The sequence below is a fragment of the Salmo trutta genome, chromosome 18 (genome assembly GCF_901001165.1).
Source record: "Salmo trutta chromosome 18, fSalTru1.1, whole genome shotgun sequence".
Lineage (NCBI taxonomy): Eukaryota > Metazoa > Chordata > Actinopteri > Salmoniformes > Salmonidae > Salmo > Salmo trutta.
In genome coordinates this window covers 36,606,909-36,630,390 of record NC_042974.1, presented here as the reverse complement: position 1 = coordinate 36,630,390, position 23,482 = coordinate 36,606,909, and the positions used below count along the sequence as shown (strand labels likewise).

The 23,482-nt window shown below is 42.2% G+C and overlaps 1 protein-coding gene across 1 annotated transcript in view; it reads right to left on the bottom strand.

Moving 5' to 3' along the window:
- Positions 1–23,482, bottom strand: part of LOC115153249 (carbohydrate sulfotransferase 15) — a 46,768-nt gene that overhangs the window by 5,626 nt on the left and 17,660 nt on the right. Inside the window, exons 2-5 of the mRNA XM_029698488.1 lie at positions 15,932–16,134; positions 13,314–13,999; positions 12,817–13,159; positions 10,477–10,620 (exon numbers count right to left, since the gene is read on the bottom strand). Coding sequence (XP_029554348.1) covers positions 10,477–10,620; positions 12,817–13,159; positions 13,314–13,796 — 970 coding nt within the window. The 5' untranslated portion in view covers positions 13,797–13,999; positions 15,932–16,134. The remainder of the gene's footprint in view (positions 1–10,476; positions 10,621–12,816; positions 13,160–13,313; positions 14,000–15,931; positions 16,135–23,482) is intronic.

The following is a 23,482-nucleotide window of genomic DNA, read 5'->3' as shown; positions in this document are numbered from 1 at the left end:
GGACCCAGATTCCGTTCCCTGTGGCTTCCACTAGTTGGGAACAGTCTTTAGACATTGTTTCAGGCTTTTATTCTGAAAAATGAGGGAGAATGACCACTTTGAGTGAGTGGATAGTGGGATGTCCCCAGAGTTGTGTCTGCGTGCGACCGAGAGCGCGCCTTTCTTGTTTTTCTTTTATATTGACGACGCTATTGTCCGGTTGAAATATTATCGATTATTTAGGCTAAAAACAACCTCAGGATTGATTATAAACATCATTTGACATGTTTCTAAGAACTTTACCGGTACTATTTGGGATTTTTGTCTGCCTGTTGTGACTGCCTTTGAGCCATTGGATTACTGAACAAAACGCGCCAACAAAACGGAGGTTTTTGGATATAAAGAGGGACTTTATTGAACAAAACAAACATTTATTGTGTAACTGGGAGTCTTGTGAGTGCAACCATACAAAGATCATCAAAGGTAAGTGATTAATTTTATTGCTATTTCTGACTTTTGTGACTAGTCTACTTGGCTGGTAACTGTATGTAATGTTTTGTGAGCTGGGCGCTGTCCTCAGATAATCACATGGTATGCTTTCGCCGTAAAGCCTTTTTGAAATCTGACACTGTGGTTGGATTAACAAGAAGTTAATCTTTAAGCCGATGTATAACACTTGTATGTTTTATGAATTTTTATTATGAGTATTTCTGTTTTTGAATTTGGCGCTCTGCAATTTCACCGGATGTTGGCCAGGTGGGACGGTAGCGTCCCACACCCCCTAGAGAGGTTAATGAACAGCATTCTCACATAAGTGTTTCTTTTGTCCAGGTGGGAAAGGGCAGTATGGAGTGCAATTGAGATTGCGTCATCTGTGGATCTGTTGGGGCGGTATGCGAATTGGAGTGGGTCTAGGGTTTCCAGCATGATGGTGTTGATGTGAGCCATGACCAGCCTTTCAAAGCACTTCATCACTACCGACGTGAGTGCTACGGGGCGGTAATCATTTAGGCAGGTTACCTTCGCTTTCTTGGGCACAGGGACTATGGTGGTCTGTTTGAAACATGTAGGTATTACAGACACGGTCAGGGAGAGTTTTAACATGTCAGTGAAGACACATGCCAGTTGGTTCACTCATGCTTTGAATACATGTCCTGGTAATCCATCTGGCCCTGCGGCTTTGTGAATGTTGACCTGTTTAAAGGTCTTGCTCACATCGGCTACGGAGAGTGTGATCACACAGTCATCCAGAACAGCTGGTGTTCTGATGTATGCTTCAGTGTTGCTTGCCTTGAAGCGAGCATGAAAGGTATTTAACTCGTCTGGTAGGCTCGCGTCACTAGGCAGCTCACGGCTGGGTTTCCCTTTGTCGTCCGTAATATTTTTCAAGCCCTGCCACATCTGATGAGCATCAGAACCAGTGTAAGATTCAATCTTAGTCCTGTATTGATGCTTTGCCTGTTTGATGGTTCGACTGAGGGCATAGTGGGATTTTTTATATGTGGATTAGAGTCCCACTCCTTAAAAGCAACAGCTCCAGCCTTTAACTCGGTGCGGCTTTTGCCTGTAATCCATGGCTTCTGGTTGGGAAATGTACGTATGGTCACTGTGGAGACGATGTCGCCGATGCACTTATTGATGAAGCTGTGACTGAGATGGTATACTCCTCAACGCCATTGGATGAATCCCGGAACATATTCCAGTCTATGCTAGCAAAACAGTACTGTAGCGTAGCATCCGCATCATCTGACCACTTCCGTATTGAGCGAGTCACTGGTACTTCCTGCTTTAGTTTTTGCTTGTAAGCAGGAATCAGGAGGATAGAATTATGGTCAGATTTGCCAAATGGAGGGCGAGGGAGAGCTTTGTATCCGTCTCTCTGTGTGGAGTAAAGGTGGTCTAGAGTTTTTTTTCCCTCTGGTTGCACATGTGACATGCTGGTAGAAATGAGGTAAAACAGATTTAAGTTTGCCTGCATTAAAGTCCCCAGCCACTAGGAGCGCCACTTCTGGATGAGCATTTTCTTGTTTGCTTATGGCCTTATACAGCTCGTTGAGTGCAGTCTTAGGGCCACCATCATTTTGTGGTGGTAAATAGACGGCTACGAAAAATATAGATGAGAACTCTCTTGTTAGATAGTGTGGTCTACAGCTTATCATGAGATACTCTACCTCAGGTGAGCAATACCTCGAGACACACACCCCCACCCCTCTTCTTACCAGACATAGCTGCTCTGTCCTGCTGATGCACAGAGAAGCCAGCCAGCTCTATAATATTTAGTCGTTCAGCCATGTCTCGTTGAAACATAAGATATTATACTTTTTAATCTCCTGTTGGTAGGATAGTCTTAATCATAGATCATCCTGTTTGTTTTCCAGAGGGTAGGGGTGGTTTACCTACTCGTCTGTGAATTCTTACGAGGCACCCTGCCCTCTTCCCCCTTTTCCTCCTTTTCTTCACGCTGATGACAGGGATTTGGGCCTTGTCTTGACAAAGCAGTATATCTTTGTGTCGGAGTCATTAAAGAAAAAACTCTTCTTCCAGTTCGAGGTGAGTAATCGCTGTTCTGATATCCAGAAGCTCTTTTCGTTCATAAGAGATAGTAGCAGCAACATTATGTACAAAATGAGTTACAAACACTGCGAAAAAACAAACAAAATAGCACAATTGGTTCGAAGCTGTAAAACAGCAGCCATCCCCTCCAGCGCCATTATTGGTCCATCTAAACTGCTGAGAAGTGTATTTTCCATGACCAAAAATAAAGTATTTTTAGCTGTTTGAAGCTGGTGTTCAAAACCGCAGGTAAAGATGCAAAAACAAAACTTAAGAACTGGAAGCATAGAAATAAATAGTGCACTAAGAACAGATCTACCGCTTCTTAGACTTGCTTTCAATGAGAATAATAGATCTAGAACACACATTTCTATGTGAATTTGGTCTGGTCGCCCAAAAAGTAACATATTGCAGCTTTATGTTTTCATGTACTGGAAAAAAATCAAAAGTTCAATGTGTTTAAATCGCATTTTCACAAACTGTTGCGTTAAATAGCAAATGTACCTAATCTAGTCTTGTCCCGTGCTCTCTAGCCAACAGCTTGCAGATACAGTGTGGGTAGGCTCTGCGGGTAGGTTAATCTACTTGATGAGATTGTTATGGATAAGAGCAAGAATATTTGTATTTGTCAAACAGCACTCAAGCATCGATCTTCATGTCACCAGAAGGAGACCCTCAACATTTATTGGAAAGGAGCATCATGCTCATACTGTGCACTTTCACCACCCTGTGAAGTTCATCATTTATTTAATCTATAGCCTAATAAATGCATGGTTTCTCGAGTCGTAGTGGGAGGAGGACCACACACCATGTCATCATGTAACTCAGTTTACTTCGATATGATGGTTAATATATCAGTATTTGCACATAAAGGCATTTCCACCACCATTTCTCGCATAAACATTTTACCGACACAAAAAGATCCCACCATGTCGAACGAACAAATTATCTGTCTGCATTTATGAAATTGTACCGAAACTTCCTGCTTCCATCACAGCTGTCGTGATTTTTCTTTTTTACAGAAAAAACTGTTGATGAAAATGTGCTTAATGAGCTCAGACTTGATTTGCACCTGGCATAGAAAATGTGCACTCTCGCCAGGACACTGTTCAGAGGAGCTAGCCAACTACACAACAACACAATCACTTCAAACTGAAGCTGGAAAGATAGCAAACTAGATGCAGTTTGTTTCTTTTTTCTGCTTTTGTGTTGACATGCCTTTGTATATAGCCATAAAAAGGATGCTGATCCATGATTTCGACTGGCTAAAAAAATCCTCTTGCCTGTCTGTCTCATCCTGACTCCCGGCAAGTTCATTACTCTGGGACAGCTGAAGATCGAATTTCAATATTGAAACAATGTTGCAAATGTCGGAGAAGTAGACAGCAAGGTTTATAGAAATCTCTGCTGTTGAAAACCAAATTCTAGTCTAAAAGACATGGGAGATAATGTCTATATGCTTTTTATAGCGGAGATCAACTTTAGAAATTGTCTGGCTGGACTGATGAGACAATGGATTGTGCAGTAAGATGCAACAGTGAATAGGCATTTGAAAATCATAGCCTTGTGGAATAGACACCGGCTAGAACATGGTTTTAACCAATCAGCATCCATGATTAGACCCACCTGTTGTATAATGTCATATCACTTAAAAGTGAATATAACACATCAGTAGTAGCCTCCTACATAACACTGAATCTTATGTTGGCTTTATCAAATTAAATATGTCAAAATCTTAAATGTCCATAGGAGAGGAGAAAATAAGTATTCTGGTGTTAATCAGGGTCACATTCCTGCTCCAATCTGTTAAAAGGTTCTGAATTGGCAGTGAATACTGAATGACGTTTGTAAAAGGGTTCAAAGATGGCGCTGGAGGGTACGGCTGCTGTCTTATTGGCTCTTAACCAACCATGCTATTTTGTTTGTCTTTTCGTGTTGTTTGTAACTTGTTTTGTACGTAATGTTGCTGCTACCATCTCTTATGACCGAAAAGAGCTCCTGGACATCAGAACTGGGATTACTCACCTCAAGTTGGACAAGGAGTTCTTCTTCAATGAGTCGGACGCGAGGGATATACTACAGACGCCCGACCAGGCCCAGATCCCCGTGATTCGCTGGAAGAGAAAAAGTAGGTTTCGCGGAAAGAGATCGAGATGCCTTGTGAGGATCAGGCAATGAGTGGCTAATCTGCCCTTGCTCACGTTCAATCGCTGGAAAATAAATGGGACAAACTGAAAGCATGTATATCCTACCAACGGGACATTAAATATCTTATGTTTCACCGAGTCGTGGCTGAACGACGACATTAAGAACATACAGCTGGCGGATTATACACTATATCGGCAGGACAGAACAGCCTCTGGTAAGACACGGGCGGGAGCCTATGCATTTATGTAAACAACAGCTGGTGCATGATATCGATGGAAGTCACAAGGTTTTGTTCGCCTGAGGTAGAGTATCTCATGATAAGATGAAAACCACACTATCTACCGAGAGAGTTTTCATCTGTAATTTTTGTAGCTGTCTACATACCACCACAGACCAAGACTGGCACTAAAACTGCACTCAATGAGCTGTCTTCTGCCATAAGCAAACAGGAAAACGCTCATCCAGAGGCAGCGCTCCTAGTATCCGGGGACTTAAAGGCAGGCAAACTTCAATCCGTTTTACCTCATTTCTATCAGCATGTTAAATGTGCAACCAGATGGAAAAAAATTCTAGACCACCTTTACTCCACACACAGAGACACTTACAAAGCTCTCCCTCGCCCTCCATTAGGCAAATCTGACCATAACTCTATCCTCCTGATTCCTGCTTACAAGCTAAAATTAAAGCAGGAAGCACCAGTGACTCGGTCTATAAAAAAATTGGTCAGATGAAGTAGATGCTAAACTACAGGACTGTTTTGATAGCACAGAATGGAATACGTTCTGGGATTTTTCCGATGGCATTAAGAAGTACACCACATCAGTCACTGGCTTTATCAATAAGTGCATCGAGGACATCGTCAAACCACAGTGACTGTACGTACATACCCCAACCAGAAGCATGACAGCATCAGCTGTTCCGGACAACTGTGTGATCACGCTCTCCGCGGCAGATGTGAGTAAGACCTTTAAACAGGTCAACATTCACAAGGCCGCTGGGCCAGACAGATTACCAGGAAGTGTACTCCGAGCATGCGCTGACCAACTGGCAAGTGTTTTCACTGACATTTTCAACCTCTCCCTGTCAAAGTCTGTAATACCAACATGTTTCAAGCAGACCACCATAGTCCCTGTGCCCAAGAAAGCGAAGGTAACCTGCCTAAATGACTACCGACCCGCAGCACTCACGTCTGTAGCCATGAAATGCTTTGAAAGGCTGGTCATGGCTCACATCAACACCATTATCCCAGAAACCCTAGACCCACTCCAATGTGCATACCGCCCCAACAGATCCACAGATGATGCAATCTCTATTGCACTGCACACTGCCCTTTCCCACCTGGACTGAAGGAACACCTATGTGAGAATGCTATTCATTGACTACAGCTCAGAGTTCCACACCATAATGCCCTCAAAACTCATCACTAAGCTAAGGTCCCTGGGACTAAACACCTCCCTCTGCAACTGGATCCTGGATTTCCTGACGGGCCATCCCCAGGTGGTAAGGGTAGGAAACAACACATCCACCATGCTGGTCCTCAACACGGGAGCCCCGTGCTCAGTCCCCTCCTGTACTCCCTGTTCATTCACGACTGCACGGCCAGGCACAACTCCAACACCATCATTGACTTTGCTGACGACAAAACAGTGGTAGGCCTGATCTCCAACATCGATTAGACAGCCTATAGGGAGGAGGTCAGAGACCGGGTGCAAAGACAAGAACCTCTCACTCAACGTGATCAAGACAAAGGAGATGATTGTGGACTACAGGAAAAGGACAACTGAGCACGACCCCATTCTCATTGACGGGGCTGTAGTGGAGCAGGTCCACATCACCAACAAACTAACATGGTCCAAGCACACCAAGACAGTCGTGAAGAGGGCACGACAAAACCTATTCCTCCTCAGGAGACTGAAAAGATTTGGCATGGGTAATCAGATCCTCAAAAGGTTTTACAGCTGCACCATCGAGACCATCCTGACGGGTTGCATCACTGCCTGGTATGGCAACTGCTCGGCCTCCGACCGCAAGGCACTACAGAGAGAAGTGTGTACGGCCCAGTACATCACCGTGGCCAAGCTTCCTGCCATCCAGGACCTCTATACCAGGCAGTGTCAGAGGAAGGCCCTAAAAATTGTAAAAGACTCCAGCAACCCTAGTCATAGACTGTTCTCTCTGCTACCGCTTCGCAAGCGGTACCGGAGCACCAAGTCTAGGTCCAAGAGGCTTCTAAACAGCTTCTACCCCCAAGCCATAAGAATCTTGAACATCTAATCAAATGGCTAACCAAGACTATTTGCATTGCCCCCCCGCCCATGCTACTGCTACTCTCTGTTATTATCTATGCATAGCCACTTTAATAACTCTACCTACATGTACATAATTACCTCAACTACCTCGACACCGGTGCCCCCGCACATTGACACATTGACTCTGTACCGGTACTCCCTGTATATAGCCCCACTATTGTTATTTACTGCTGCTCTTTAACCTGTTAGGGTATAGGGGGCAGTATTTTCACGGCTGGATAAAAAAATGTACCCGGTTTAATCTGGTTACTAATCCTACCCAGTAACTACAATATGCATATACTTATTATATATGGATAGAAAACACCCTAAAGTTTCAAAAACTGTTTGAATGGTGTCTGTGAGTATAACAGAACTCATGGCAGGCAAAACCCTGAGACAGATTCTGACAGGAAGTGGATACCTGATGTGTTGAATTGACTTTAAGCCTATACCATTGAAAAACAAAGGGGGTGAGGAATGTTTTGGCACTTCCTATTGCTTCCACAAGATGTCCCCAGCCTTTACAAAGTGTTTTGAGTCTTCTACAGTGAGATCTGACTGAAGAAGAGCGTTGGAACGGCGATGGCCCATTAGACACCTGGCGTGCGATTTGATGGTGGGTACTCTCATTCCGAAACGTTTTAAAAGAGAACCCAATGGTCCGCCTTGAATTTTATTCATGTTCTGGTTAAAAAAGGCCCTAATGATTTATGCGATACAACGTTTGACATGTTTGAACGAACGAAAATACATTTTTTCCGTTCTTGAAGTGAAGTCCGGCTGGCTTAGATCATGTGCTACAACACGGAGGTTTTTGGACATAAATGATGAGCTTTTTTGAACAAAACTACATTCGTTATGGACCTGGGATTCTTTGGAAGTGACATCTGATGAAGAGAATCAAAGGTAATGGATTATTTACATAGTATTTTCGATTTTAGATCTCTCCAACATGGCGGTTAGTCTGTATCGCAATGCGTATTTTTCTGGCGCAGTGCTCAGATTATTGCAAAGTGTGATTTCCCAGTAAGGTTAATTTTAAATCTGGCAAGTCCATTGCGTTCAAGAGATGTAAATCTATAATTCTTTGAATGACAATATAATATTTTACCAATGTTTTCTAATATTAATTAATTATTTTGTTGTCATGACTTGACTGCCGGTATTGGAGAGAAACGATTTCCTGAACATCAACGCCATAGTAAAACGCTGTTTTTAGATATAAATATGAACTTGATAGAACTAAAAATGCATGCATTGTCTAACATAATGTCCTAGGAGTGTCATCTGATGGAGATTGTAAAAGGTTAGTGCATAATTTTAGCTGATTTTATGGTTTTGGTGACGCCTGTCTTTGAATCGACAATACACTACACACAGCTATTGTCAATGTACTCTCCTAACATAACCTAACTTTATGCTTTCCCCGTAAAACCTTTTTGAAATCGGTAAACGTGGTTAGATTAAGAAGATGTTTATCTTTCAAAGGCTGTAAGTTAGTTGTATGTTTGAGAAATTTGAATTTTGACATTTATTTGGTTTCAAATTTGCCGCTCTTGAAATGCACCTGCTGTTGATAGGGTGCGCCACGGGTGGCACGCTAACGTCCCACATAGCCCCAAGAAGTTAATTATTTGTTAGTCTTACCTCTTACTTTTTTTTTCTTTAAACTACATTGTTGGTTAAAACCTTTTAGGGCTAGGGGGCAGTATTGTCACTTTTGGATGAAATACGTGCCCATATTAAACTGCCTCCTACTCAAACTCAGAAGCTAGGATATGCATATTATTAGTAGATTTGGATAGAAAACACTCTAAAGTTTCCAAAACTGTTTGAATGATGTCTGTGAGTATAACAGAACTCATATGGCAGGCAAAACCCTGAGAGAAATCCAACGAGGAAATGAAAATCTGGTTCCTGTAGTTTTCTCAAGTCCTTGCCTTTCTGACAAACAGTGAGTTAGGACTCAAATAGCACTTCCTAAGGCTTCCACTAGATGTCAACAGTCTTAGAAAGTAGTTTGAGCCTTTTGCGGTAACACAGACCGAAGGAGAACGCTGGTAATCAGGTGAACAGAAAATCACATCAATTCATAGGGCGCGTTCATGTGAGAAATCCCTTTGCATTCCAAAACGTTTTTCAAGGCAATGTAAACGTCCGGTTGGAATATTACTGAAGTTTCACGTTCTCAAGGCCCTAAAGATTGATGCTATACAAAGTTTGACATGTTTGAACGAACGTAAATATAACTTTTTCTTGACTTTCCGTCGTCACATTTCCGTCGCACGCCTACATTTTGAGTAGCCTACAGAACGCACGAACAACATGGAGTTATTTGGACATAAATCATGAACTTTATCGAACAAAACAACATTTGTTGTGGACCTGGGATGCCTGGAAGTGCCTTCTGATGAAGATTATTAAAGGTAAGTGAATATTTATAATGCTATTTATGCGTTTAGATGACTCCAAGATGGCCGGTGTCTATAATTGCCTGATGTTTTTTTCTGACCACAGTACTCAGATTATTGCAATGTGTGCCTTCCCAGTAAAGTTATTTTGAAATCTGTCAACGCGATTGCTTTCAGGAGATGTTAATCTATAATTCTTTGAATAACAGTTTAATATTTTATCAAGGTTTATGAATAGTATTTTTTTATTTGTTGTGCTGATTCACCGGCATTTTTGGAGGCAAAATATTTTCTGAACATCACGCGCCATTGTGAAATGCTGTTTTTGGATATAAATATGAACTTGGTAGAACAAAAAAAATGCATGTATTGTCTAACATAATGTCCTAGGAGTGTCATCTGATGAAGATTGTCAAAGGTTAGTGCATCATTTTAGCTGGTTTTCTGCTTTTGGTGACGCCTGTCCTTGTATTGAAAATGGCTGTGTGTAATGTTTTGTCAATGTACTGTCCTAACATAATCTAACTTTATGCTTTCGTCGTAAAGCTTTTTTGAAATCGGACAACGTGGTTAGATTAAGGAGATGTTGATCTTTCAAATGGTGTAAAATAGTTGTATGTTTGAGAAATTTGAATTATGAAATTTTGATGTTTTCAAATATGGCGCTCTGATATTTCACTGGCTGTTGATAGTGTGTACAGCGGGTGGCCCACGTAGCCCATAGAAGTTAAGGGCTTGTAAGTAAGCATTTCACTGAAAGGTCGACCCCTGTTGCATTTGGCGCATGTGACAAATAACATTTGATTTGAATCACACAACACCTCCTCACATAAACGTATACATAATATATATACACACACACACACACACACACACACACACACACACACACACACACACACACACACAGAGTAAGACGGCAGCCTCCATGACTAACTTTCTTGAAAAGAGTGAAGAAGCCAGCTTCTACGACTAACTTTGTTGAGTGCAACCCAAGAGTTTATAAAGACTTTCAAATTATCTAAATTATTATTCAAGATGTGTCCTGTATATATAAATGACCTACAGTACATATATGACAACCTGTATGTTACCTGTGATGAGGTGTTGCTGGCTGTCATCTCCAGAGGTATTCCCCAGTATTCCCTGCTGGATGTGGTAGGCAGCCAGGTCAAAAAGGTCCAGGTAATCCTCCACAGGGAAGCGCTCCAGGAGGCCATCTTTAAGATGGATGATACCTGCACCACAAGGGAAAACAACATCATGGTCAATGACTTCATCATTCAATCTTATTTTACTACCACTTCCATCTGTGATCTATCATAACTCTAGACCCTCTCAAAAGCAAATCATATTTTTCAACAAAACTTCTCTGCCAGCTTAAAACCTGTTAGGGATAGGGGGCAGTATTTTCACGGCCGGATAAAAAACGTACCCGATTTAATCTGGTTACTACTCCTGCCCAGAAACTAGAATATGCATATAATTAGTAGATTTGGATAGAAAACACTCTAAAGTTTCTAAAACTCTTTGAATGGTGTCTGTGAGTATAACAGAACTCATATGGCAGGCCAAAACCTGAGAAGATTCTATACAGGAAGTGCCCTGTCTGACCATTTCTTGGCCTTCTGTAGCCTCTCTATCAAAAATACAGGATCTCTGCGGTAACGTGACATTTTCTAAGGAAGGCGGCAGAAAGTGGAATGATAGCTCTGCAGTCTCTGGGCGAAAAACAGCAGGGGTTTTTGTGAGTGGTCCTTCTGAGGACAATGACACTGGTGCGCGCGTGCACGAGACAAGTTAATTTTTTTCTTTCACTGTTTGAACGGATACAACGTCTCCGGTTGGAATATTATCGCTGTTTTACGAGAAAAATTCACCCTTCGGATAGTTACCTGAACGCACGAACAAAACGGAGCTATTTCAATATAACTATGGATTATTTCGAAACAAAACAACATTTGTTGTTGAAGTAGAAGTCCTGGGAGTGCATTCTGATGAAGAACAGCAAAGGTAATGCAATTTTTCTTATAGTAAATCTGAGTTTGGTAAGTGCCAAACTTGGTGGGTGTCAAAATAGCTAGCCGTGATGGCCGGGCTATGTACTCAGAATATTGCAAAATGTGCTTTCACCGAAAAGCTATTTTAAAATCGGACACCGCGATTGCATAAAGGAGTTCTGTATCTATAATTCTTAAAATAATTGTTATGTATTTTGTCAACGTTTATCATGAGTAATTTTGGAAATTCACCAGAAGTTTTCGGTGGGTATGCTAGTTCTGAGCATCATATGCTAATGTAAAAAGCTGTTTTTTGATATAAATATGAACTTGATTGAACAAAACATGCATGTATTGTATAACATAATGTCCTAGGAGTGTCATCTGATGAAGATCATCAAAGGTTAGTGCTGCATTTAGCTGTGGTTTTGGTTTTTGTGACATATATGCTTGCTTTGAAAATGGCTGTGTGATTATTTTTGGGAGGGTACTCTCCTGACATAATCTAATGTTTTGCTTTCGCTGTGAAGCCTTTTTGAAATCGGACAGTGTGGTTAGATTAACGAGAGTCTTATCTTTAAAATGGTGTAAAATAGTCATATGTTTAAGAAATTGAAGTTATAGCATTTTTTAGGTGTTTGTATTTCGCGCCATGCTATACTATTGGATATTGGTGAGGCGTTCCGCTAGCGGAACGTCTGTCCCTAACAGGTTTTAAGGTGATAATTTTGACTGTAAGTTCCTTCCATATTTTCACACCAGTCAGAGCTCAGAGAAGATTAAGACCTCCGACTATGTCGCCACAGGAGACCCGATGTAGCTGCCTTTCTGATCCATTGTCAGCAGAAAGATCAACAGCTTCAACCATTTCCCCCACTGCTTTGAACGCCCACAAATCCACTTGGCGATGGAGTCGGCAATCAATGCACTCTGTGTGATCTACAGCATGGCTCTCCTTAGAGTGTGATCCGACACCTACGCTGCCTCTCAGACTCTACCATGAAGCATTCCATTCAATTAAAGGAATTACAACAGACACTATGCTGCACACTACAGTAGAGGCCTAGAACAACACTTACTCACCCTGTACAAAGGTTTTGAAAAATAACTGTAGGGGAAATTATAAGCGGAGATGATCAAAACAGAGGGAACTCTTTGGGTTTTCATTCAGTTATTTTGTTACTAGTGTACATAATGTAGATTTAGGCACAGTCATTGGGAAAAGAGGCACAATGTATTATCTCAAAATATATGTAATATGAATATTAATAGAAATAAGTTCATCCACACATTACTGGTGGTTCCCCCTGGAAATGTATTTTGGCAGGGTGAAAAGTCTGTTGAGGCCAATGTAAAGGTTTTCCATCCAAATCAATGGAAGTCAAATTCTTTGGGCAGCTCTATCAACGTGAAGACAGGGGGACTAGGGCTTACCAAACCTTTTCCTTGTCCACCAGTGGGGCTCTTTCATGGTGGTGAACTTGACCTCCGGGTGTAGCAGCAGTCGGTGAAACAGGTCCGTTGTGCCACATTTGGGCTGGCCAATGATGTAGAAATATGGCAGACAGCGCAGGCGGTATTGCTTGTCGTCGACGCTGTGGGACAAGTGTTCCTGGAAATTATTCCTCAGGTAGTCACAGACAGTCCGGAAGCTCTTGGAGCGAACTGCATACAAGTTTTTCCTGTAAGGATCCACTTTGGTTTTCCCAGAGAGCTCCTCATACCAGCATGGACTCTTGATATTGGGGAGAAACTGACGAGGAATAATGGAAAACAACTGGGAAGTGCAAAACAGATACAACGTCAAATACTTTTCAAACAGTCCTAGACAATGTAATGACGCTATTATCTTAATTGATATTATGATTGAAAGAATTTCCGCCCTGAAACAAAATAGCACACATGAAACAACAGGCCAGACACATACTCACATGAGAGTCACTATTGACAACGTCCTTCAGAAGAGGCAGCTTCCTTGGGCTGAACTCAAGCTTAGCTGTAATACACTTCACCAGGAGCTTAATGTTGACATAGTCCTTGGTAGAGGACAGGTTAGGGGAGATGGTGCTGCTGGGGTTGACTATAGCACTGAGGTGGAATGGTGGCGGTGTCAGCATCAGACCCTTTTTATCCAAGGTCAAGACGTAAGAAGCCATAATGAGGAAGGTCAACGTCAGTCCGAGCAGGAAGCTGATAACCTTGACCTTTGTGACACTCCTCAGGGGGCCCAATGGCCACAGAGGAACCCGGCTCACCTCCAGGACACTGGTCAGGCTTATGTGATCGTCATCCACATCGTTCAAACAAGACATTGTGGGTCTTTTCCTGTAGTTCTCAACTTCCATGGGGCAGAGTTGGCCATATTTGTAGTCCGTTTGAAGAATGGCACCATTTTTGTAGTCTGTAAGAGACATTATGTAGACAGGATGGAACAGGGCTGTGGAGAGGGGGATGCAGATGTCAGAGGGGAGGGATCGGGGCCATCAAGGCACATCTATTGTGGGATGGGAGGTGTGTGGAGGAGCAGAAGAGGGTTTGTCCATCATGGCTGCTCCAAATGTTGCTGTAGGCACAACAGGTACTGTAGCACCACAGTCTGGCCTTCCGTAGTGTTCTCCTGTCAAACCAGAGATAATTATATTTCTTTTTTAACCGTTTTTAAAACAGAGGAACATTTAGAACACTGAAATGGTCAATTATTCTGTGATTGGTTTTCCCCTTCAATGGTGTAGTGTTTTGTGGACTTTGTCATAAACAGCTCACAGCTGAATTAATGTAACATTAATTCTGCATCCTCCACTAGCAAGTCTGACCCCTCCAATTACTTATCACAACCTCTCAGGAAGCTCATAGCAGAAAGTGTGTTCTTGTCAGGTAATGCTTCCCTGCTTTAGGTATAAGGATCAAACAGTGGGTACAAAAGCTTCCAATGTGAAAGCAAAATGGTCTGTCTGTACCTTCATCTTCTGAATATAGGGCTTATTCATCACAGTCCTTTGCCTGTTCTAAAATAAACCTTAACATTTTAGAACACATTTCCCTCTATTCTACGGGTAAATGAAAGGTTGATCCAAGAAAATGTTATGATTTGGAGATTAAAGGTTTTCTTGTGACATCAACAGTACTATTGATACAGGTGGACAAGCAGCGCGGCAGTCTTTTAGATAGAGAATGCAAGTATTATTACTGGACCTGTGTGCTGAATAATTTCAGACACAGGACTGACAAAATTCTTGAAAAAAACTTCCATCACACTTCCTGGAACCATAATTCATTCTGTTTTCTTTTCTTTCCAGAGTTTATACAAATGAACAATCCCTCTGGATGTTGAAATGAAATCCCAGCCCAGTAACAGTGAATTACACTTGGTACATTCAATGAATTTACAGTGTTATTCCTCATTGCATTATGGTTGTTCTATTCACACTGGGGCCTCATTAAACAGAGGCCACTAAACACTTCAGTGATTTTAAATAGTCACATATTTCTAGCACTGGCTGTCAAAAATGTTAGGTTACACTCTACTTGAGCGATGCGTCATCATACAACCTATAACATACAGCAATTATAAATAGATTTAGTTAAAAGGCATATTCAATGTGGGGTAGAGTGGGGTAAGTTGAGCATTTTACATTCAGCATCACTCCCTCAAGGGAAATATAGTATCCTGTCTAACAAAGATTTCTACATACATTTCAGGATGTTGTGCATCCCTAGAAATAATCTGAATTTGTGTAAATATTAGTTTTGAGAACATATCTTGTCCAAAAAAAGTGGTCACTTGGCATAATTTACCCCAGGTATGGTGTATGTTGAGCCACGGGGCAGGGTAAGTTAAGCCACCTACAAATCTGTACTGAATAAAATATGACCACTACCTTTATAAAACAATATCTGTCTTTATTTCCCAAAAACAATTCATCACAACCACAATCACTTTTTTGTCTTTTAATAATTTTAAGCATATTTTAACACAGGCTTAACACCTAACAAACACTTTGTCATTTTTTTACACCTTTATAGTCCAGGCCCTTTTGTTATCTCATATCCCAAGGATAATGCCTTGCATTACGCCTTGGAAGAAATTTGCTCAACCATTGGCTCAACTTACCCCAAGCAATCATTTTGACTATATTAGCCCACACAGCCACAATAATGCACTTTCATGCTAGGTTTAGAACCTCCTATTGAGACCCCAACTGATGTATAGAACAATCTTATAATGATCTACTTTGGTTTAGATACAAGTATCATGAAACCTCTAACACAATACATTCATTTGAGTTGGTGAAAATCAATTTTTTTATCTAACTTGCTTACCACTTTTTCTGTGTGGTTTCTTCCTTCACATACTCCATGAAATGATGACCTCTTCCTAACTATTTGGTCAAATAATTAATTCTGTGCATGGTGTCCTAGAAACCTGAGTGGCTCAACTTACCCCTTTGACTCAGCTCACCCCTTTGGCTCAACTTACCCCTTTGACTCAGCTCACCCCTTTGGCTCAACATACCCCTTTGGCTCAACTTACCCCTTTGGCTCAACTTACCCCACTCTCCCCTATCATTATGTGATGGTCTATAGCCTATGAAGGTTTGTATCCTATTTTCAAGGTCTCAGCTGAACGTGTTCTTCTCCTGGTCCTGCTGTTGCTGATGAAGGAAGGGGGTCTCCTGTCCTCTCTTTAAAGCTCGTGGAAGGTTATTGTCTGCCAGAGCCAGCAGCCAACATCCCAAACTGTAGGCTTGATTTCTGAAGAGAGACGACAAGAAGAGGGGGGAGAGGGCAAGACCAGCATTATTAACCCCATGGGAATAAAAGCGTCTGGAATCAATCTGTGACGGAACTTCTGTGGGAAACAGGCAGAGTGTGGAATGGAACGATTGATAAAGTAACACACACCCCCAGTGATTTCTACCATAACCTAAAATCCTTGTGTATATCCTAACATATGTTTGTATCCCCCATGAGTGCTCATTGTTCCAAAAGTTTATGTGAGTCAATATTACTCACAATGTCTATATGCTTTTGAGCTGAGTTAAAAATACAACGACTCAAAAAATGCTATGTGTTTGAGGTCATCTCCACAAGGTGTAGGTCCAGTATGCAGTATCCAGCAAGCAAGCAGAGCATACATAAACTGTGTCTATGGGATGAGAGGACAGTGGTGGTACTGGTACTGGTGGGGATGGTGGAAGGAGAGGAGATTTAAAGATGAAAGCTGGTATATTCAACCCTGCTTGGTCCTGTCTTTGGCAGATATCTGGGTCAGAGTGAGTCTTTTGATTTGGCATGCCTCCTTTGCAGAGATTTCAGGGAGTCAAATCCAAGAGTTAGTTTAGTCTACACACACATACACAGCTTGAGAGTTGGCACTCACCAACTGCTCTCTTCTGTGTGTTTGTGTTGTTGGAGGGTTGAGGGTCAGTGCGGGGTGGCATACTCCGTGGCATCTCATTCATAGTTTGGCTGTGTGCTGCTGTCCTGATTCTAAGATTCTGCTAACACACACACACGTATGCACGCACGCATTACAATTTTGATAGTCATCACTGCAACCTGTATCAAAAGGATGGCTGGACTTCGCTAATGACCCGTAGATCTATACATTACTCCCTTTTTGTTTACAAGGTTTAGTTTTAATGCACCGTATTGCTATAACTGTCAAGTCTACCCTCGCTCCGGCGCCCGACGTCGTTTACTAACCACCGGTCCTGGCAACCCTCATTTCAAACACCTGCGCCCCATCACTACCATGATTACTTCTCCTTTATCTAGCACTCCCTAGCATCACCGTTCAGGCAGTATTGGTTCTGTGTTCATGTCCAAACGAGTCTCTTGTTTTGTATCGCTCTATGTTCTCTATTAAACTCACCAACTGCACCTGCTTCCTGACTCCCAGTGTCATTGTTACAGAATACTGCCTCAACAAATGGAAGCAGCGGGGAATCAAGACCTCCCAGATGGTCGGCAAACAGGGACATCTACTTCGTCAACACCGCAACCAGCTGGAGCATCAGGGGACGGCTATGGATGAGGTCCTCCGCGTTGCTCAACGTCTCGACATTACCCGTGGGGCATCACATCCAACAAGCGGAGGATTCTCTACCACGAGTCGACCCAGCGAGCCAGCACCCCAGCTGATCCAGCAGTCCACCCAGATCAGCGATGCCCGTTTGTCCCTCCCAAACAAATATGACGGGACTCCATCCAAATGCCGTGGCTTCCTACAGCGGGGATCCCTCTATTTTGCTCATCAGATGGGAGCCCCCACCACCAAGAGGTCCATGGTTGCCATGGTTATTTCCCTGCTGACGGAACGGGTGTTGGAGTGGGCTACGGCCGTCATGGAGAGAGAAGGAGCTGGGTTCCTATGAGGGGTTAATGGCTCTGTTCAGAGGAATCTTTGATCATCCACCAGAGGGCAGAGAGGGGAGTGAGCGCCTACTCCAACTACGGCAGGATGGCCAGACTGCTCTGTCAGTGTTACAGGCATTCATTAACAAGGTGTTCCGGGACATGCTCGGATGCCAGGTGTTCGTTTATATCGACGACATCCTGGTCTATTCCATCAGAAGGCTGTTTCCTTTCTGGGTTACCAGATCAGCCTGCAAGGAGTGATGATGGATGGTAAGAAGGTAGATGCTGCCAGGTCATGGCCAGTCCCAACCACAATAAAGGGGTTACAATGGTTTTTGGGGTTTGCCAACTTCTACCGCCACTTCATCGAGAACATTAGCGTTCTCCTCTCACCTCTCTCCTCAAGGGTGGTCCCTGTAAGTTGGGGTGAAGTTCTGCAGCCGACAAAGCCTTCCGCCTACTGAAGGGACTTTTCACCTCTGCCCCGTTGCTCAAACACCCAGATCCTACGCTGCCCTTTGTGGTGAAGGTGGATGCTTCAGAAGTGGGTGTGGGGGATTTCCTGTCCCAACGACAAGGTAATCCACATAAATTGTTTCCATGTGCATACTACTTAAAAAACTGTCCCCTGCAGAGAGGGACTATGATATGATGACGGCGATGGGAGCTCCTGGCGGTGAAGTTGGCATTAGAGAAGTGGAGACACTGGCTTGAGGATGCCAAGGACCCATTTCTCATACTCACTGACCATCGGAGCCTGGAGTACAAATAGACAGCGAGGCGGCTGAACCCACGCCAAGCAAGGTGGGCCCTTTTTTCCACTAGATTTGACTTCACTCTGACATATCGCCCAGGTTCAAAGAACACCAAAGCCGATGTCCCATCTCTACGATTCGGGAGAGGTTCCTGCCCTGAGTGCACCCATAATTCCCCTCTCTCGAGTCGTAGCCCCTGTGGTCTGAGACGTAGATGTGGACATTCGCCAGGCGCTGGAGAGGGAACCCGCACCCGCTACCTGTCCTCCTGAGGAAATGTACATTATTATTATTACATTATTACATTATTACGGCGATAAGGGATCGGTTGCTGACCTGGGCACACACAGATGTCATCGCTGGACATCCAGGTATCACCCGCACTATTCAATCTATCTCTGAAAAGTACTGGTGGCCTACATTGGCGCAGGACGTCACTCGCTATGTCAACTCCTGTTCCGTATGTGCACAAACTAAATCTCCCCGGCACGTTCTAGCAGGGAAACTCCTTGCCGTGCCTCAACGTCTATGGTCTCATCTGTCCATTGATTTTGTCACTGATCTCCCTTCTGATGGTTTCACCACCATTTTGGTGGTTGTGGACAAATTCTCTAAATCCTGCCATTTTATCCCGATCTCTCTCAGTGTAACTGGCAGGTGGAGAGGATTAAACAGGAGCTGGGGAGGTTCCTGAGGAGTCACTGGCAGGGGGAGTGGGCCCAATTCCTTCTCTGGGCGGAGTACGCTCAGGATTTATGGTGTTACTCTACCACCTGACTCCCAGCGTCATTGTTACAATAACAACATTCTAGATACATTTCATCTTAATGTTCTGGTGCCGTTCGGGCAGTTTAGAGTATTGATTTGGGAATTATTTGTGGAGGAATGTTAGTTTTTCTGCGTGATTTGTGACGTTTTACATGTGCTTCCCATTACTGTGTTTTTGTATTATGTGTATATTTGTAATGTGCAGGGAACATTTGAAAAAGAGACCTATGACTCAATATCTTCCCTGGTAAAATAACACACACACACACACACACACACACACACACACACACACACACACACACACACACACACACACACACACACACACACACACACACACACACACACACACACACTCACACAGAGGTTGTTACCACTCGACATTGCAAGTGTGATTCATGGGATGTGGACAGGCATCCCTATGATCCACTCCATCTGGGTTAGAGTTCAACCCTGCTGCTGAGGAATGAGTTAATGTAAAACCCGCCTGACACACCACACAAAGGAGGGCACTGAATGAACCTGAATACACAACCGAAAACTGAAAAAATAGCTCAGCCATGAGGGATGCAGCAGATCTCCACCTTTTAATGATATGCAGTGACAAGCCAGATGCCTACAGACTCAGGGCCATGGAAACCCTGCAGCCCCAAATCTCATGTTTTATTTTCTCAGCTTCCAGGATCCCATTAGAGCAGGTCTCTCTCCCTGTGTCACTGCCCACACACATTTTTCCACCAAGGTACACACATGCACGCACGCACACCACTCCCTACTCCATTCCATCACATATTCCAACTGTCAGTGTTTGTCCCTCTGACTGTTCCCCCTGGTTTCTCTCCATGCCCAATCCACAGAATTGCCAGTGGTGGAGGTGTTGCTGTTTTTTCCACATTCCTGTAAAGATTAGACAGGAACTCATGTTAAATACTGTTGAAGTAATATGGCCACAGGTTCATCTGCCTCACCTAAAGCCCATTCTAGTGCCTTCCCTGTAGCTCAGTTGGTAGAGCATGGTGTTTGCAACACCAGGGTTGTGGGTTTGATTCCCACGGGGGGCCAGCACAGGGAAGAAAAAAAAAATGTATGAAATGTATGAAATTGTATGAAATGTATGCATTCACTACTGTAAGTCGCTCTGGATAAGAGCGTCTGCTAAATGATGTAAATGTAGTGGGAAGCTGCTATAGACCACCAAGTGCTAACAGTCAGTATCTGGATAACATGTGAAATGCTTGATAATGTATGTGATATCAACAGAGAGGTATATTTTCTGGGTGATTTAAATATTGACTGGCTTTCATTTAACATCTACGGGCTACGGGGGCAGTATTGAGAATTTTGGAAAAAATATGTGCCCATTTTTAACTGCCACCTACACCAACTCAGAAGCTAGGATATGCATATTATTACCAGATTTGGATAGAAAACACTCTGAATTTTCTAAAACAGTTTGAATGGTGTCTGTAAGTATAACAAAACTCATATTGCAGGCAAAAACCTGTGAAAAATAGATTTAAAAAAATGAGAATTTTGTGACTGTACTATTTAGTGTCATTGTTTTATAGATACCACAGTGAGAAAGGATTCAGTTCGCAACTCCTACTGCTTCCACTAGATGTCAACGATCTTTAGAAAGTTGTTGGAAGCATCTGTCATGAATACAGACCGAATTAGAATGCTTACAAGTTGACACGTCATCACTTCATTTTTTGCGCCTGCGCATGAATCTGAGAAGAGTGTCTTTGTCATAATCGTTTATTCTAGACACTTGATAGGTTGTGTGAAAATATTACTGATGTTTACTGATGTTTCACGTTAAAAATGGACCAAAAGATTAATGCTAAAAAACGTTTGACATGTTTGAACAAACATAAATAGATTATTTACTAGGTTTTTTTTAGCTTTTCGGCGTGACTTTACACTGCCCACCTCATTTTGTGGGAGCCTACTGAACGCTAACTATTTGGACATAAATTATGAACTTTGTCAAAAGAAACCACATTTGTTCTGGACCTGGGATCTCTGGCAGCGCCTTCTGATGGAGATAATCAAAGGTAAGGGGATATTTAGAATGTTATTATCGATATTAGATGATGCTAATGCTAACGGTATAGCTTAGCTTAGCTTAGCTTAGCTTATAGCTTAGCTTATGTTGTTAGCATAGTACCCAGTTTATAGCAAAATGTGATTTCCCAGTAAAGTTATTTTGAGATCTGGCCATTCGGTAGCAATTACGAGATGATAATATATTATTCTTTGAATGACAATATTATAATTTACCAATGTTTTCGAATAGTAATTCCGTGATTTGTAATGCTGGATTCACTGGGAGCATTCGAGCCGAAAAATATTCTGAATTTCACCGCGACTGTAAATGCTGTTTTTGGATATAAATATGAACTTGATGGAACTAAAAATGCATGTATTGTCTAACATAATGTCCTATGAGTGTCATCTGATGCAAATTGTCAAAGGTAAGTGCATAATTCTAGCTAGTTTTCTGTCTGTTGATGCCCTTCTTTGAATTGGCTAAACATTACACGCAGCTATTGTCAATGTACTCTCCTCACATAACCTAACTTTATGCATTCTCCGTAAAGCCTCTGAAAATCGGACAGCGTGGTTAGATTTAGGAGATATATCTTTCAAATGGAGGAAAATAGTTGATTATTTGATTATTTGAAATGATTACTCTTGCAGTTTTGAATTCCCCGCCATGGTCACATGACAATGAATCCCAATACCGGGATAAGATCCTGCCCCCTGGCCTCAACATTAAGCTGCCCACTCAAGAAAAAGCTTCAAACTGTAACCAGTGCCTGAAACCTGGTTCGGGTTATCAGTCAACATACCATGGTAGTTAGCAACAGCACAAGAATGAAATCAACAACATGTATTGATCATATCTGTGCTAATGCTGCAGAAATGTGCTAGAAAGCAGTATCCAGACCCATCGGATGTAGTGATCACAATATAGTAGCCATATCTTGGAAAACCAAAGTTCCAAAGGCTGGGCATAATATAGTGTATAAGAGGTAATAAAATACGTTTTGTAGTGATTCCTATGTTGATGATGTAAATAATACTTGTTGGTTCGTGGTGTGTAATGAGGAGCAAACAGATGTTGCACTTGACACATTTATGAAATTGCATATCCCAGTTACTAATAAGCTTGCACCCATGAAGAAAATGACTGAAAAAAGTGTTAAATCCCTGTGGATTGATGAGGAATTGAAACATTTTATGGTTGAGAGGGATGAGGCAAAAGGAATGGCAAATAAATCTGGCTGCACAACCGATTGGCAAACTGTGAAATCATGTGACTAAACTGAATAAAAAGAAGAGAAACTACACTATGAAACAAAGATAAATTACATAAAGAATGAAAGTAAAAAGCTTCAGTGAAATTTTGGGAAAAAAGGCTAACTTAGCTCCATCATTCATCTCAAAACCGAATGGTATTACCAGCTGCTTTAATGATTTTTTAATTGGCAAGATTAGCAAACTTAGGCATGACATGCCAGAAACAAATGCACTTGGACTACACATCCAAGTATATCAGATCAAATCATGAACGGCCAGAATTGTAATTTTGAATTCCGTAAAGTCAGTGTGGAAGAGGTGAAAAAGTATTGTTGTCTATCAACAATGACAAGCCACCGGGTCTGACAACTTGGATAGAAAATTACTGAGGATAATAGCGGACGATATTGGCAATGCTATTTGACATATCTTCAATTTAAGCCTACTAGAAAGTGTGTGGCCTCAGGCCTGGAGGGAAGCAAAAGTAATTCTGCTACCTAAAAATAGTAAAGCCCCCTTTACTGGCTCAAATAGCCGACCAACCTTTAGAAACTTTTGGGAAAATGGTGTTTCACCAGATACAATGCTATTTTACAATGAATAAATTGACAGACTTTCAGAACGATTATAGAGAAGGCCATTCAATAAGCACAGCACTAACACAAATGACTGATGATTGGCTGAGAGACATTTATGATAGAAATATTGTGGGGGCTGTTTTGTTGACTTCAGTGTGGCTTTTGAAATTACCAATCATAGTCTACTGCTGGAAAAACGTATGTGTTATGGTTTTACAACCCCTGAAAAATTGTGGATAAAGAGTTACAGTTGAAGTCGGAAGATTACATACACCTTAGCCAATTACCGTTAAAATCAGTTTTTCACAATAAAATATTTTTCTTAGGTCA